Genomic DNA, 15711 nt, shown 5'->3' with positions numbered 1-15711 from the left:
AAAGTGTCTACCTGGCACGAAAAACAGTGTAATTACACTACGCAACCAAAACATGGCATTTAACATTTCCATTCCTTGGCTGTTATAGGGATTTTCAAAATATTATTATATGATCTTCCGAAGAAAAATATATTTCGAAAATATATAAATAATAATAATTGATTATGAGTGCAATAATATTAAATAAATTTTCTTTTATTTAATCTTTTCGATAATATTTCTTTCTGCCTCCTATTAAATATTTATACATTTTTTTCTAATTTCCATTTGCCATAAAGTGAAATCTATTTTTTTATTGCTTTTATTACATATATTTATATTATGTTCTGTAATTTGTTTCAAAATAAATCATATACATTTTATTTTACAAAAAGTACTATTGTTTATGCACAAGATGGATTTGATTCTGAAACAGATTTATTAGCTTTTCTTACAAATCATTTTTTAACCGAAACCTAAACCCTTTTTTTCATGCTTTATATTAAGTTTACTTTGCATTTTAATGCTGTCGAAAATGATGTTGCTCAGTGTGGTCGAGGCTGGCTGGAAAATGTTATAACAAATGTTTGCCGCATGTTCAGCAATCATTATGTCATGTGCGTCTTTCTAGTCACGATTAACAATCACTCAGTCGCAGTTTCAGACTCTGAGTCAACCGCACAATCGGTGTCTGATACAGCCTCGAAATGGACTTGTTCAACTTTCGATTGGCCGGGCCGTCAAAAGCGAAAACTGTTGTGGATGAGAGGCGGGGTGTGGGGCGCGATGGAGGCGGTAAAGCGAATCCAAACGACGACCGCAAATTACTCCACTTGAGTGCGAAAATTGCATGGAGCCAGAAAAGTCAGTCAAGTGAAAACATTTTTGCAACTCCTCTTGCGGCGGCGGGCTTGCCAATGTTTGGTTTTGGACATTTTCTGCATTTTGGACAGGGCTTGAAGAGCGCCAGCTCTTATTGCAGCTCAGCTTTGTACTTGATATGGCAAAATTGTGATTGCGAGCGAGAAGATGAGTTTGATAATGCGCCTGTCTATGTCGTCATTTGGCTGATTGAGTTATGTCATTAGTGCGGAAGCAACCCGTCAAGCATCGACATACCATATGATAAAACTCTATTAAAAAAATATATCACGTCTGTTTTTATTGCATATGTTAATCGTTTGAGTATTTAAAAATGTATTCAATTTCATATATTCTTTGCTTTATTACAAGTTGAGGTATCAATTAAGAATTTTAATTTAAAAGTTTCATTTTATTCACTTCATTTTCTATTAATATATATATATCAAATATTTTCTCCATAAAGTCCTTTTATAGTCAATTACTTTGGAATAAATTTCTTATCTTGTTGCATTCTTAAAATTTTATTGGTCTATTCAATATTTACCACAAACTATAACATTTTTGAATATTTGGTTTAATATTTTATTTGAAAAGCAATATTGACTTTTTTCTCATGGTTTCAAATTCTCCAAATTTTTGCCACAAAGTTTTCTATAAATTTTAAGTCAACGTGTTTTTTTATTACATCCAAAGACGGGCGAATGTGTTAGCGAATTGTAAATCAATTGGGGTGTAAAAGCTCCCAAGCTGCTTGTCCAGGAGTCATTTGTCAGCCATTACCATCGCCGACTGCCCAACAGAAGATGACTTGCATGATGTGGCTTGTAAGCGATTTATTGTTATGTGCCCGGTGACCCCCTTTTCCCTTCCTCACAACTATTGGCCCCTTCTTGTTGGGGTCGTTAAAAGTTTTATGTTTAATGGTTATTTGCCGTTTGGTAGAAAGGTGTTTTGTGTGTGATTTACAAACTACTCTCAAATTGATATTAAAATGTCATTAAAAAGTGCAAGCTGTAGCGCATTGGAACTTTACTGAGCAGCCGCATCAGGAAGTGCAGTTACTTGTTGCCAAATACCTAATTGATATGGACCATTAAAAGTCGCTCACACACTGGCACAGACTCGTATTTCTTTCAAAATTTGCCAACTATGAAAAACAACTGCAGTTGGTTAAAGAAAAATGTAAACAACAGCAGTAACAACCACAAATGTTGCCACCAAATTTTTCAGAAATCATTGTGCCCCATGCAAATCATCATTAAATAAATTGCTCATAATTATCGCCAAGCTCGACTCGTTGCGACTTTCTGGCATATGAGTGCGCTGCCCATTTGTCTAAGTCCAGCGTATTTTGACTAATTTCTAACGTTGCGCATACGCCCCCCTGTGGATAAAAGACTTGAAAAACAAAGTAAAAAAGGCAAGTTACATGCAATACCCTGATGCAAGTGTCTGTGTCAGGGTACAAAATTTTGGCTCACACAAATTTTCAATCTTTAAATCACCAGCTCGACATCTTACTATTGCCTTTTCTTTACAGGGTATCCAAGCGTCGCTCACTTCAGCTTTGTTGGCTTGTTCCCCTGCTCGCAGTTCGCATTTCCTTCTGCACCGCCAGCCAGCCAAGTGGGCGGCTTTTCGTCGTGTAATTTTCTGTCAAATTTTGCATGATTTTCATTTGATAAATGCATAATAATGCCAGACCTGACCACAGCAGGTGGGTCTTTGGTCGCCCGTTTGGCTTGCTTTGCTTCCTGGTCTGGCAGCTGATGACGAGGTGGCGACTCAAGCGCTTGCCACAACCTGCCAACTGTCCGTCAAGGGAGCGGCTTTGTCTTACACCGGCTGATGAGCCGCTCAATGGCACAGTTTGCGCTGATTGTTTGATTGTTTTCGCCAGTCAACAGCGACAGCAACAACGAATGCGCAGAAAATATGAACAAAAGAAATCGTAAAATTTTCCAAACAAATGGGGTTCCACAAATATCCGAAAGAAACTCGAGTTTATAACTGTGCAACAAATGAGTGTGGGCGTGTTTCTAATCAAAGCGAAACACTTTCACAATAACCAGGAAACTTGTGCGCTTGTGCTGAAAGGCAGCGAACAGCACATTTTTAAGATTTTAGATTTACTTAAAAGAGGCCAAATATTTTAATGTATTTTAAATGTTGAATAACTCGTGCGCCTTCAGATATTGATGGAAAGATAATTTCCAATTCCTGTTTTCTATACTGTTTGCAAACTAAAGAAGGGTATACTGGTTCGGTGCAAGTTGCGAATTTGATTATCTTCCTAAAATCTTCACTAATAATTTTGAAATTGATCGACTGGAAAAGAACAAAGTTCATTTTTCCATCTTTTCCATAGTCGCGGGCGGAATTATTTAAAACCCCGTCTAAGCGGGCACTAACATCTTAGAGTTTGTCAATCATATAGTCAGGCAGTTAATCAATTGCCAAACATTGGCCGAAATGTCATTTTACATAAAGGTCGGTTAGATTTCAAAACTTTATGATGATATTGTGCATATTTGCATGAAATTCCCATGGGTTTCTTTGACAACAAAGCTGAAATGTAGTCACAAATATGGCCAATAGCTCGCACTGAACTGAGTAATTTGTGAATTGGCTGCTCAGTCGATGGCGTAAATTAAATTACTGGCACTGTGGCAGTTCAGTTGGATGCAAATGCAAAGATTCTTCAGGCACACACACACACGCATCCCAATGCAGACCATTCAAATCGAAAGAAGCAAAAAAAAAAATGGAGCTGGCTGAGAAACTGGCAAATTTGTTGCCCTTGAACTAACAAAATGGCTAAAAGTTCCAATCAGCCAAGTGCAGCCAGTTGCCCAATTTCTCTGGTGTGCGTATTTTTGGCCAGATTTTGTGCCTGAGCATGGTTTATTTGTGTGCTTGTGTGTGTGTGTGTGTGTTTGTTTGCTACACAAATTGAACATTTTCATTAGATTTTCTTTTGGTGGGCGGACGCCAGTAGCAACAGCAGCAGCAAAGGCAACAACATGGCACGCACACAAAATACCAAAAAAAAAAACAAAGAAAATTCAAGTGCAGACGACGCGACGCCGACAAAATCTGGTTCGATAGAGTTTTCCCATAGAGTTTTGCTCGCTGGGCACATTCAATTGTAATGCCCAGGAGAGTGATTCAATTGAATTTGTTTGTTTTAGTATACGGTTCATTTATTTGCAAAAACGACAGGCCACACACTCACCCACACATACGCACACTTCCCGACATATGCTCGGTATGTGTGCGCATATAATTTGAACTTTGTCGAACTTCCGGTCAAATGGCGAACGCCGTTCAAATCCCTACCCCGCATGTGTATTTATGGTAGGGGGGAGCATATAAATGTGGCATTGTTCAAGTGCTGGAGTCAAGTATGCAGCGCTCAATTCAAGGTGTGTACTGCTCTGTGTGTGCGTGTGTGTGCGTGTGTCTGCAAAACTTTTGCCTGCTTCGGATAAGTTCCTGTGGCCCCGGGGGAGCGCTTAAGATTTCATTGTGTAAATTTACTGCAGCGCTGCTCGTGAGATTCGCTCGCTTCTGCTGCGGCGGCTGCTCCATAAAGCTGTATATAAATGCAAAAGAAAATTCAAATCGCGAACTGCTTAAAAATGAACAACAAATGAAATTCCCATAGGTAGCAAACGATGTGCCCCGCGGCCTGGGCCCATGTGGCGTATGCGCAACTTTGCGCATTTCTAAAAGGCGCCGCTGGTCGGTACGTTGTCTGTCCCGGCTCAAAGTTTTACTTGGCTGCAGTGCGTCGTCTTTCACCTGTTTTGTCTTGATTTCATCTCAGCTGCTCCTTTTTTGCTCCTGCAAAGTCTGTGCTTGAGCCTCGGCTCCGGCTGCGGCCCGGCAGACGGGCAACATTTAATGTCATGTTTGTAAGTTTCTAGACGACGCCAACATGTTACTCGACCGTTGCGTCGACTCGACAGCGTCTTTGATTCCTTCCGGTCGCGCCCGACACTTTTACCATTTTCACACATTGGCTCCATGGCGGGCAGCTTTCGTCTTGGTCGCCCGCACGCTACCCACGGCTGTCGTCCTTCTTGTTGCCATTTTGAGGTTGGGGGCTTGACTTGGGGTTACCTTGTAATTCACTTTGTATAGTTAAACTAGCGGCGTTTAAGGTTCCTGCCGGTCATGTTTAATTTAATTTGTAATGAGCTAGATGAATTTTCAAGTTTTGATTTTAAAAATGCTTTAACTAATCCAATGAATTAACGGAAAGCACAATAAATATCACTAAATCGATTTATTTATGAAATATATGTTTTAGTTAAGAATGATAATAGATATTATAATTATTTTGATTATTTATTAAATTCTAAGACAATGGCATTATTATTTTAATACCAATGCATTTTCTCAACTTCCACTGTTGATATGGGAAATATATTTTATTTGGATGTGTAATTCTCAGAATAGTATTTATCAATAATAATAATTCAATATTAAATAAAGATCAGAGATGGAAATAGCGCAAATGAATATCCTCAAGCATCTTGCCACCGGGTTATATTAACAGCGGGATACTCTTTTGCAGGTGAAGCTATTTGCGAAATTAAGATCAGCCGTGCAACATAAATTTTATGCAAAAAGTGTTATAGATTTAGAACTTTCCGTTTTTACCACTTGCTTCCCCCAAACTTCATTCCAGTACAAAAATCCAATATAGACTTTTCACTCTATGAACATGTATAAAAATTATCCGATTATAAGCTGAGTTCAACAGAATAATTGGCTGTTATCTACGGTGCTAAGACAGAAAACGTCAACAAACATAATAATTGTTAATGGTTCTAAAGAGTTGACAAACAGTTCATACATCCATTCACACACACAGACAGACACACACACACACACACATGCACAAGCAGAGCGAAAGATTATGGCAATGTCAATCCGATTAATATTAAGCAGGAAAAACAACAACAAGCACAACATCGACAGTGGCAACAGCTCAGCTTGCATGGAAAAGCCAACTGACATCAATGAGACAGAGGCAAACAGCAGCTTCGGGGCGTTTGCCCAGGACTGGGGTTGGCTTGTAAGGGAAGGGGCGTGGCACGTGCCTTATGACTTATGGCAAAATGGTATTGCTCTTCTTACATTTGTTGTTTTTTTTTTTTCTACTGTCCTGATTGTTGGCAATATTGTTGATCTGATTAAGGGCAGCGACAATGAGCCAGGGGCCTTTGGATCAGTGCGGGTAGGAGCTAGACCTAGAGCCTACAAATAGACTAAACATATTTGCTTTTAACACAGACTGAGATAGACTCAGCTACAGATACAAAGACAGTTACAGATACAGAAACGTAAGTATGTGTCCTTCACAGCTGCAGACAGTGCGCATAAATTATGCTAAATACAATTAAATCGAGTTGTTGCGCTGGCAAATTTACTGAGCAAATGACTGACTGAGTAACTGACAGATTGCCAGACAAAATGCGTGGCTTCAGCTTATTGACAGCGTCTTGGCAGCCAGCAGACTTGGCTCATTAGCCTCAGTTCATACCCTCACCCCGCACCATAATGTGTGTCAAAAGTTGGCATTTGAAGTAATTAAATTTAAATTGGATTCAACAGCCAAGAAATTCGCGCAGAATAAGAAAAATAAAACAACAACGATAACAAGTCAGTACTTACATTTTTGAGTTGCCAAAGATTGAATACTCTTCCTTATAACAATTGAAAGGCGTACAATATATACTATAAGCTGACTCGAAGCTGTGTTAATTTTAACATTAATTATTGACATAGGTTTTTCGAAATGTGTTAAGCAAAATAATTTTACTATATGGAAAAAGTCTAGAAGATAACTGAAGAGATATCTAATATGTATAGCACAACATAAAGACCCGATAATTATCAATATACCTCAGAGTTGAGGTTATCAGTCGATAATTATTTACAGTAAAATTTCTCCCCTGATAATTATAAACTCTTTTTATTATCGTTTAGTCTCTCAAATCTATCAAAATTAACACACATTTTTATAAGCCTTTATTCAGTTATACAGAAGGACAGACAGATATATTTTGCTATTTATACTGACCAAGAATAGATAAAACAAATCCTTTGTCACAAACTCTTTGAGAAAATAGTAATACACTTCGCAAGGGCATCAAAACATGACGACAGGGAGACAAACTTTTTTAATCCTTTGCTCATTTGTTCTTTGGTTGTGCATGAGGCAGGAAAGGTCATATCAATGGTTGAAAGGCTCTCCTTGGCGGGGGCCTGTTACGCAAGGAATGCCTTCTGGGGTGCGTCTGTGCACATTTCCGTATTATTAAAACTTTAAACGAAAAAGTTTTCGTTTATAGTGGATTTTAATAATACGAAATATGTTGACGAGTTTCGTTCTCCACGCAGTCTGAATCAACTGATTTAAATACAATTTGTGGCCAAATAACGCTTAACTTTAGCATTAATGAACCCAATTAAGAGGCTAACCTCTGTAAAGAAAAGTAGTTACATATACAGAAATTATATACTGCTGATCAGGAAATGCCTTTTAACACAAGCTTTTCGTGGAATTGTAGAAAACTTGAATATATTTATTGCTGTCTGTTTTCAGCTTTTGTCACGAAATGTGGTTCGTATAGGCAGATCCACGAGTCCATAAACTATGCTGGAGCCATAGACAGATGTGCGCAGATTTTCTATACTAAATAGCCGCTCAGTTTTGAATCCATCTTGAACGAGCTATTTGCAGTTTAGACATATTAAAGTTAGCTGGATCGGACTACCATCTCTATATATAAAACTGTTTGTCCTGACTGACTGACTGACTGAATGACTGACTGACTGACTGGTGAAACGTTCGTATGTAACTTTTTTGTTTACTATCCGATCGGCCCCAAACTTATTTTCAAAGATCTTTGTTCAAATTCATTTGAGGGGTGTTTCACACTTTAAAATCCATTCCTCCTTGGTGGAAATGGAGGTCAAAGATTTGGTGGGTGACGTTTCGCTCTCAAATTCATTTCCAGAGATCTATAAGAAAAATCATTTGAGACGTGTTTCACACTTTTTGAAGAATTCAAATTTCTTCGGGGGGAACGCGATTTAAGGATTTTTTGGGCGAAGTTGTAAGTTGTGTCCGATTTGCTTCAAACTTATTTTTAAAGCTCTACATAAGAATGTAATGAATACGTGTTTCAGCTATTTGGGAAATTCCACTCGCAACAGTGGTAAATTGGCGGAAAACGTTTATATGAAAGTTGTTTGTTTACCTTCCGATCAGTTTCAAAATCATTTCAAATTTTTTTTAGAACTTTGATTTTATAACATACGTGCCACGGGCAAGGCCGGGTTACACCCGCTAGTATCACATAAATGAGTTATTGTATTAAAAACTACTTTATTTTTCGAGATATCTTTATCGAATGTATCAACACCCGGCATAGTTATGCTGCCTATATTTGATTTGAAACGATTAAGCAACAGACGAAGGTATAATAAAACTTCCATTACAAGCTTCCATTCCGCAGCTCTGTTTTGTGTCTGCAAAGAAATTTAATCTTTCGCTCCCTTGCAGTGCCAAGTGTGACGAAGCACTTCCTGATAAATCATGTGTTTTTATTTACAGCCACATATTCCCTTTACCAAATCAATTGTCTTAAGAGAAGCCATAGAGTGATGAGTGGAAGCTGCGGAGGACAGCCGACAGACGGCAAATGTCATGTCAATTTGTTGTAACTAACCAAACAGATCGTTAGCGAATGCTCACACCTATGCCGTGTGCAGGGCTGGCTGCCCAAGCCCCTTGCCCAGCCGTATAAACATTGCCCGCAATTATAGATATTTTATATAGGGATTACGTTCGCTGCGGTCGATGTCGCTCCAAATGACTCACAATTAAATGCGATCCGCATGAAGAAAAGTAAAGCCTAACTCGCTTGTCTTTGACTGCCACTGGAAGCGAAAGCGAAATTGTTATTTTGCAACATGCAACTGCAGCAACAACTGCAACAACAACCGCCACAGCAACAAGCTTAGCCGCGGCGTCTCGCAATAATTGCGAGCAAATATTACATGTGAGCGTTGAAGTCGCAAAGCCACAGTGGGGCTAATTGAATTTGTATGTTGCAAAAATCATCAATGCTCAACAGATGAGATATTGAACTTTCTGTTCAAAAAGCTTAGAAATGTTTCTTCTCTGTTAGGCTATTATAATGCATTGGGTACTAAGGCTGACAGCCGTTTTTACAATATTTATGGTAGCAAAATATTGGTTGTAAATATATTTTTCTTTTTTTCTTAATTTTTCTTTAATGCAATTTTTCAAAAACTGAATTTCTTGATGAATTTTCTGATGGATTCATTTAACCAACTGCCTCTGTAAAAATTGTAATTCCTGCTTCGCCTCCCACTGTGCGCCGCTAGCTGACAGCGTCAGTGGGGGCTGGCCTCGACTAACTGCATATTATCGAGACAGTCGATGACGATAAAAACTACAGCTACAACTACAACAAAAACAACAACAGCCTAGCTGACATCATAATTATCGATTGCACTGTAGCTGCCGCTGGCTCAAGTAATTATGCCAAAAGCGCGTTTATTATGTGTGCGAGTGTGTGCGTGTGTGTGTGTGGCGAGTAACGAAAGAAAAACCAAAGCATATTTCATTTAAAATGAAAAGTGAAAATGAAACAGAAAAGACGCCAAGGAAATCGATCAGCGCGTTGCCAGCACGCAAAGATAAACAAGGCGAATCATAGATACCCTGCAACTATTTAATATATACATATAATTAGAATTTAGTACTACATCAATTTATGCTAAAAAAGAGGTTTCGTCGATAAGAAATATCGTAATTATTTGAGCTTTGTACAAAATATTTAATTTTTTAATTAAAAACAAAATTTTTAACAATAATTTGAATATAATTTTTGTGAGTATGCGATTTAATTTATGTCATAGCTAAATGCCAGACCAAGACTCCTGACATAGCCAAGAGATGTGCAGCAAGAGTAGAAAAGCGGCTTGTGGCGGTATAAAAAGAAAGAAAATTGCTATAAAAAAAATAGTTGTCTGAGCATTTGCTTATTTAGAGCGGTCCGCGCAGACATGTTTGCGGCGTGTTATGAAATACTTGGTAGCATAATTAAACCAGCTACAACAAGCTGTAATGTACTAACACGAAACCCAAATATTATTTAGATTTTAATTTTGCTTAACGGACTTACAAAATTGTTTCAACGCTGAAAAAAAAATTATATAAAAATAACTATTGTGAAACGATCCAGATGGCAAAATGTAGATGCCTTAGGAAACATCTAGATGATGCAACTTCAATTTCAACTGCAATTTCATATCCGATTGGGATTGAAACAACCAGAACGTCAGCTAATGTGATCGCTTTTGCATCGGCTGAATGTCGTCTCTTTGCCTCTTGCCCATATCAGTTGCGATTAACATATCAATGTTTTCGGTGGCCGCATGCCCATTACTTGCCTCATCATCTCTTTCCACCACCACCTGCAGGCTGTTCCACAGGGCACAGGCCGAGCAGACAGCCACAGCAGCAGCGGTTACCCAGGCGTTGACTGAATAGAGATTATTCCCTTCATTTCTAAACGATTCGTTGTCAGATACAGCGAGTTGATCATCATCCAGCATATTTGATTGCTGCAAAAAACAAAACCAAAATAATAAAATTAGCAGATTATTTTTGAGATATTCAAATTTGAAAACTTTTTTTAGATGTTGTCTATATGTCACTTTTCGAACAGGTTTCCGTATGAGAATATTCAGAACCCGACTAACAGTGCAAATTAAGGACGCGCTCGAAGCAGGCGCGTCAATAGATTTCATCATATCCTCCATAGAATAAATTACAATTGTAAAACAGTTGACGCATTCACTATAGCTTTGAGTATTGACTTTGACGGATGAAGTGCACTGAAAGACCATCGCACGATGGCTAATTGAGAGTTGTATTCATTAGATTGTTACCCCCGTCACCAAAAGATTGGCAAACACGCAATTGGAAGACGGGCAGCGCGAAAGCGAAAGGTGTTGTGGTGGCTGCATATGCTCCAGTTTCCTGCCAGTGACCATTGCCGTTGAATCCGTTCCTGTGACTAGTTTTTGTCGCTGTCATGACATAATGGCATGTCGAGCGCGTTGGCGAATTTGATTGATGGCGCTTCGGCTGTAGCTGGTGGGAGCCGAGCTGAGAGCTTTTAATTGATGGAGTGTCGACCGGTTGCCAAATGTGTTACAAATCAATGGAAATGCAATGCGAAATACACATTTTGTTTGGTTGGCCCGCGCCCGAATGCTTAGCAAATTTGTATTTACAGATTTGCAACAGAGCCCGACTGAGCCCGGACAGCATACTTTTAGCGTATTTATATTTACCTTAGCATTTTCATTATGCCCAAATACTATGCCCAAGCCACATCACAACATGCTGTCACAGCTGTTTGTCGGTCCTCAGTTACAGTCTTCCCATCTTGACCAGTCTTGTTTGCTCTTCGCTTTAACGGCTTTTGACGCTGTCAACAAGGTTCGTGCCAGGTAAACATATTAAGCAGATTATGTAAAAACACGAGATACCCTGAACCCAGCGACCATGTATAGTTTAAGACGCCATAATTTAGAGGGGGGAAAGACCCACCTCGTCCTGATTTTATATTACGTTTTTATTTTTTGCTGCGCCATTCCTTTTATTTTCGCATTTGAACCAAATTCACTTGAAATCGAAGCAGAAACAATTTTAAAATTTGGAATCAATTGAATTTAAACCATATGCAAATCAACGCCTAATAACAATTTGTATCCGTGTCCTCATCCATTTCTTTCTCAACGCCCTAGGGATCGTGCATTTTCAGCCACGAAATATTGCTCGTCATCTTTCGTAGCTTGACCCTCAAGGCGCAACTCGATAGATTCATTTTCTATAGATTTACTTTCGATCGATTCGTTCTCGATCGATTCGTCTTCGGTCTTCGACGTAATTTTCAAATTTCGCAGCTTGACCCACATAGCCCAAGTGGAGTACATCATAACTGCGCCTGCAGTTAGCCAAGCGTTGCCCTCGAACATATCCGCTCCAGCAGTAGTTGTTGCTGGTGCAGGTGCTGCTTCTGCCGGAGTAGCTGGTGCTTCAGCCATTATGAAACTATCGAAAAGAAACAATTTTATTTAATTTTTTGAATAAACTGAGCAAATTGTAACTTACTTAAATTATATTCCCTTTTACGTTTTGTTATTGTCTGTGTGAGCTCTTAGTAACGAATGCGTTAAGAAATAAATAGAATATCGAATAATTTATTTTTTAGATTCGAAATTTTTTAAACCAGCTTCTTTTACAGAATTTATAAATTTCTTTAAAGTTTTGTGTTGCTTTGAGATCGAAGTGTTGAATGAGAATGATGAAAATTCCCAATTCAATTCAAAGGTCGGAAAATTGTTTACAGCCGCCTGCTGAAGTTAATTTATATTTCTACAGTTGTTTTAGAAATAAAATAAGATGAGTGTTTAGTCCGACATGGAGATACTTCTGCTTTCCTCAGTCGCGTAAATTGATAACTGGATCTGATTATTGATTCTTAAAAAATTAGATCTGAACAGGTAGGCAAAAATGACAATCATATACTGACATTTGCAAACAAACTAGGGCACATCGTCATAAAGTGAAATATATTGATTGAAACTTACATGTGGCATACCCTTTTTTTTTATGCCCGGGAAATGGTTAACCAGCTGTTTGCAAAAACTATAGGGAATCATTTTGGATCCCATACAGTATATATAAATAAATTCTTGATCCGAACGACGAGACATTTCCGTAAATAAGACGATATCTTACACCCCCAACCTCGTCTTGTGGTACAGTGTACACATTGCCAGCATATTTCACTTCTAGTTGCCTTTTGCCCCCAAACACCCCTTTGTTTTAGGAAAGATGTGCTAAAACAAGTAAGAGTCGGGAGTTCCCGACTAGGGGATACCCTAAATTCTCTGCTAGCCACACCAAATATAGCTCTAGCGAAAAGCTCGTTTATTTTAGCATTAATAAAAATAAACACACAGCACAGACTACAATACAATTTTGATTGCAATGCTGTAGATCTTAGTGGACGATAGAATATTCGTATTTTCAATAAGACAACAGCATTCAAATTTGTGTTTAAATTGGTGTTATTGATTTTAGTTGAGTTGATACTATGGGGCGGAGGCAGAGAATGGCGATAGCTACAGAATGAAAAATTCTTGATTAGCATATACTATTCTAGTTTTGGTGACTAGATCGCCAAATCTACGAGACTTACGATTTCGATTATCGGGAACAAATACGTAGGTTGCTTGATCGACACGTTCATACATACGGACAGACGGGTCCGATATGTTTTTACTCAAGAGTAACATATTGCGAGTTGAAACAGGGGTGTATTTTAAATTCAGTTTATTTGACCCACCCCTTCTAGACAAAAACAAATTTAATTTCTTCTACAGTTTGTTAATTGTCAGTTTATTTTTTCTTGCACCCCACTTGTCATAGTAGCACAAACGACAATTAGGCAACAGCAAATTGTTAAGTGTATGTGAAAGTGTATGTGTGTATTTATGTGCGAGTGGTTATGATTGTAAAGCGTAAAAATTGACTTGCGACCCCCCTAAAATCGCAAGCATTTCAACGCCTCAAAGTGTCTTCCGTGTCTTCTAAATACAATGCGCGCGTGTCTCTATCCCCGTCCATTTGTTTCAATTAACTTTTTTCGCCGCTCGTCATCTTGCGCAGCTTGACCCTCAAGGCGCAACTCTATCGATTCGTTTTCGATCGATTCATCCTCTATCGATTTGTTTTCGATCGATTCGTTCTCGATCGATTCATCTTCGGTCTTCGACGCAATTTTCAAATTTCGCAGCTTGACCCACATAGCCCAAGTGGAGTACATCATAACTGCGCCTGCAGTTAGCCAAGCGTTGCCCTCGAACATATCCGCTCCAGCAGTAGTTGTTGCTGGTGCAGGTGCTGCTTCTGCCGGAGTAACTGGTGCTTCAGCCATTATGAAACTATTGAAAGGTAAGAATTTTTTATTATTTTTAAAGAAATTTTATCAAAATGTTACTTACTTAAATTTTCCTTGTTAGGTTTTGTTATTGTCTGTGAGAGCTCTTTAGAAACTAAAGTGTTAAGAAATAAATCGAAAATCAAATAATTTTTTTTTAGAGTTCGAAATTTTTTAAACTAACGTCTTTTGAAGAATGAAGAATTTGTTACAAATTTCTTAAAAGTTTTGTTGTGTTTTGCAGTTGAAGAGCTGAAATGAGAATGATGAAAATTCCGAATTCAACTCAAAGGTCGTAAAAATTGTTTACTGCCGCCTGCTGGTTAAAAACTGTTCAAGACGAAATACAAATTCGGTATTATTTTCAGACAAAAATACTAAATATTTACATTGTTACTTGTACTTACTTATATATTATCAAGTGAATTTCTATGTTAAATTTAAATGTTGTTTCCTATACGAGCTCTAGTCAACGAATGAAAAGAATTGAGAAAGCAAGTACTAGTCCTCTGAATTTCAATTCATCAGCCTACTGAGTTCAATCTTAACACTAAATTTCGATTAAGTACAATGGAACAAATCGAACCCTAAATATATCAACATTATTAAATAAATTATAGATTATTACATTTTTAGAAGAACATGAATCGCTGCAACTTTCTCAAGACAGTCTTATTGAGGTTTGTAAACAAAGATTTAAAAATATAAACAACTAGTCATATATATATGTTAATGGAGGCGTGCTTCACACTTTTCGCAAAATGTGGGCTTCCTCGATTGAAAATGGTTCTTTGAACATTTTTTTGCATACCATCCGATCGCATTCAAGATCAGTTTAATGATCTTTTTGAACATTCATTTTATATACAGAAGAAACCTGGAAAGTTTATGAAGGTAACTAGGTACGGTCTTCATCTGCCAGTCGGGCACACCCGACCAGTCACTTTTACTTGTTCCGCCAGCAAACGGACTGAGGGCAACAAAAGGCAGAGCGATTCTGGCAGGTTTTGTGCCATGCTGCGGCGAATACTGTAAAACTGCATTGTTTTAATGCATTCGCAATTGCAGGGGCCCAAATTTTTGAGGCGTTGCATTGGGCGTGGTCAGTGAGCGTAAACATTTTGGCAGTGGCAGTGACAGTGGCCAACAACTGTTCCAAGCGCTGGAGCTGGCAATTGGAGCAGACCCAGCTCAAAGCTCCACTCTCGCCCATTTTCATTGTGCAATTGGAAACTTTGTGTAACAATAAAATTTTGCGCCAGGCTCCAAAAGAAAAAAGAACGCAACGAACAAAGCGCCCAAGGCAGACAAAGTAGAATACAAAAACGAAAGCCAACTTCGCGCTGCAGCCTACTTATGGGCGCTACGACATCGGGGGGAGCATCTGAAGCGCAGCCTGTGTTGGTGCCGGAACAGAGGCCCTAGCTGGAACAGCCGCCGCATTTAACGCTCGGCATCCGTGTTGACTTTCAGCGAGGTAAATTATGCTTGGTGGCACTTTTTCCTTTTTTTTTTTTTTGTACACCCTCTGCCAAGAAATTGGGATGGATGTATGTGCGAGCATTAGGTAGAATAGTAAAAAAGCGTTAAAGGTGGCAATAAAATGCGCTTTGGGAATATGTATCAATAGAAAAGAGATTTTGTAATCACAATAAATATCGTTGAGTATATAAATTTTGCAAGAATTGAAGCTAGGCTATAATAGTTTTTTATTCAAGAAATAAGTTTTTAAACTAATGGGACTTATTCTTAAATTGTTAGCTATTTGATTCTTAAAAGAGTTATATTATTATTATAATTA

The 15711-nt window shown here is 38.3% G+C and overlaps 2 protein-coding genes and 1 long non-coding RNA gene across 7 annotated transcripts in view; 1 reads left to right on the top strand and 2 right to left on the bottom strand.

Annotated features, from left to right (window-relative positions):
* mbl (muscleblind) overlaps positions 1-15711 on the top strand; it is a 228494-nt gene that overhangs the window by 24684 nt on the left and 188099 nt on the right. The gene's annotated exons all lie outside the window — the stretch shown is intronic.
* On the bottom strand, positions 9788-11346 carry LOC135428148 (uncharacterized). 2 transcript variants are annotated; one of them, XR_010436211.1, is made up of 2 exons: positions 11254-11346; positions 9788-10518 (listed from the first exon to the last, which is right to left on the bottom strand). XR_010436211.1 is itself a non-coding variant. In XM_064681968.1 (2 exons), the coding sequence occupies exons 1-2, from the start codon at positions 10948-10950 to the stop codon at positions 10237-10239; spliced, it is 387 nt and encodes a 128-aa protein (XP_064538038.1). In that variant the 5' UTR covers positions 10951-11215; the 3' UTR covers positions 9802-10236. The 2 variants fall into 2 exon arrangements, 1 of the variants encoding a protein (XP_064538038.1); XM_064681968.1 differs by lacking the exon at positions 11254-11346 and adding an exon at positions 10846-11215 and having other exon boundaries at positions 9802-10518.
* Positions 11376-14448, bottom strand: LOC135428149 (uncharacterized). 4 transcript variants are annotated; one of them, XR_010436214.1, is made up of 4 exons: positions 14318-14446; positions 13975-14240; positions 11452-12016; positions 11376-11390 (listed from the first exon to the last, which is right to left on the bottom strand). It is a non-coding gene; the product is annotated as an uncharacterized LOC135428149 (long non-coding RNA). The 4 variants fall into 4 exon arrangements; XR_010436215.1 differs by lacking the exon at positions 11376-11390 and having other exon boundaries at positions 11491-12016; positions 13975-14162; positions 14221-14240; positions 14318-14332; XR_010436212.1 differs by lacking the exon at positions 11376-11390 and having other exon boundaries at positions 11491-12016; positions 14318-14448.

Source organism: Drosophila montana, unplaced genomic scaffold (assembly GCF_035044405.1).
Source record: "Drosophila montana isolate Dmon_TW-CO22-7 unplaced genomic scaffold, ASM3504440v1 contig_2438_1, whole genome shotgun sequence".
NCBI classification, from domain to species: Eukaryota; Metazoa; Arthropoda; class Insecta; order Diptera; family Drosophilidae; genus Drosophila; species Drosophila montana.
Note: the sequence above shows the minus strand (reverse complement) of the source record. Positions and strands in the feature narration are given on the sequence as shown.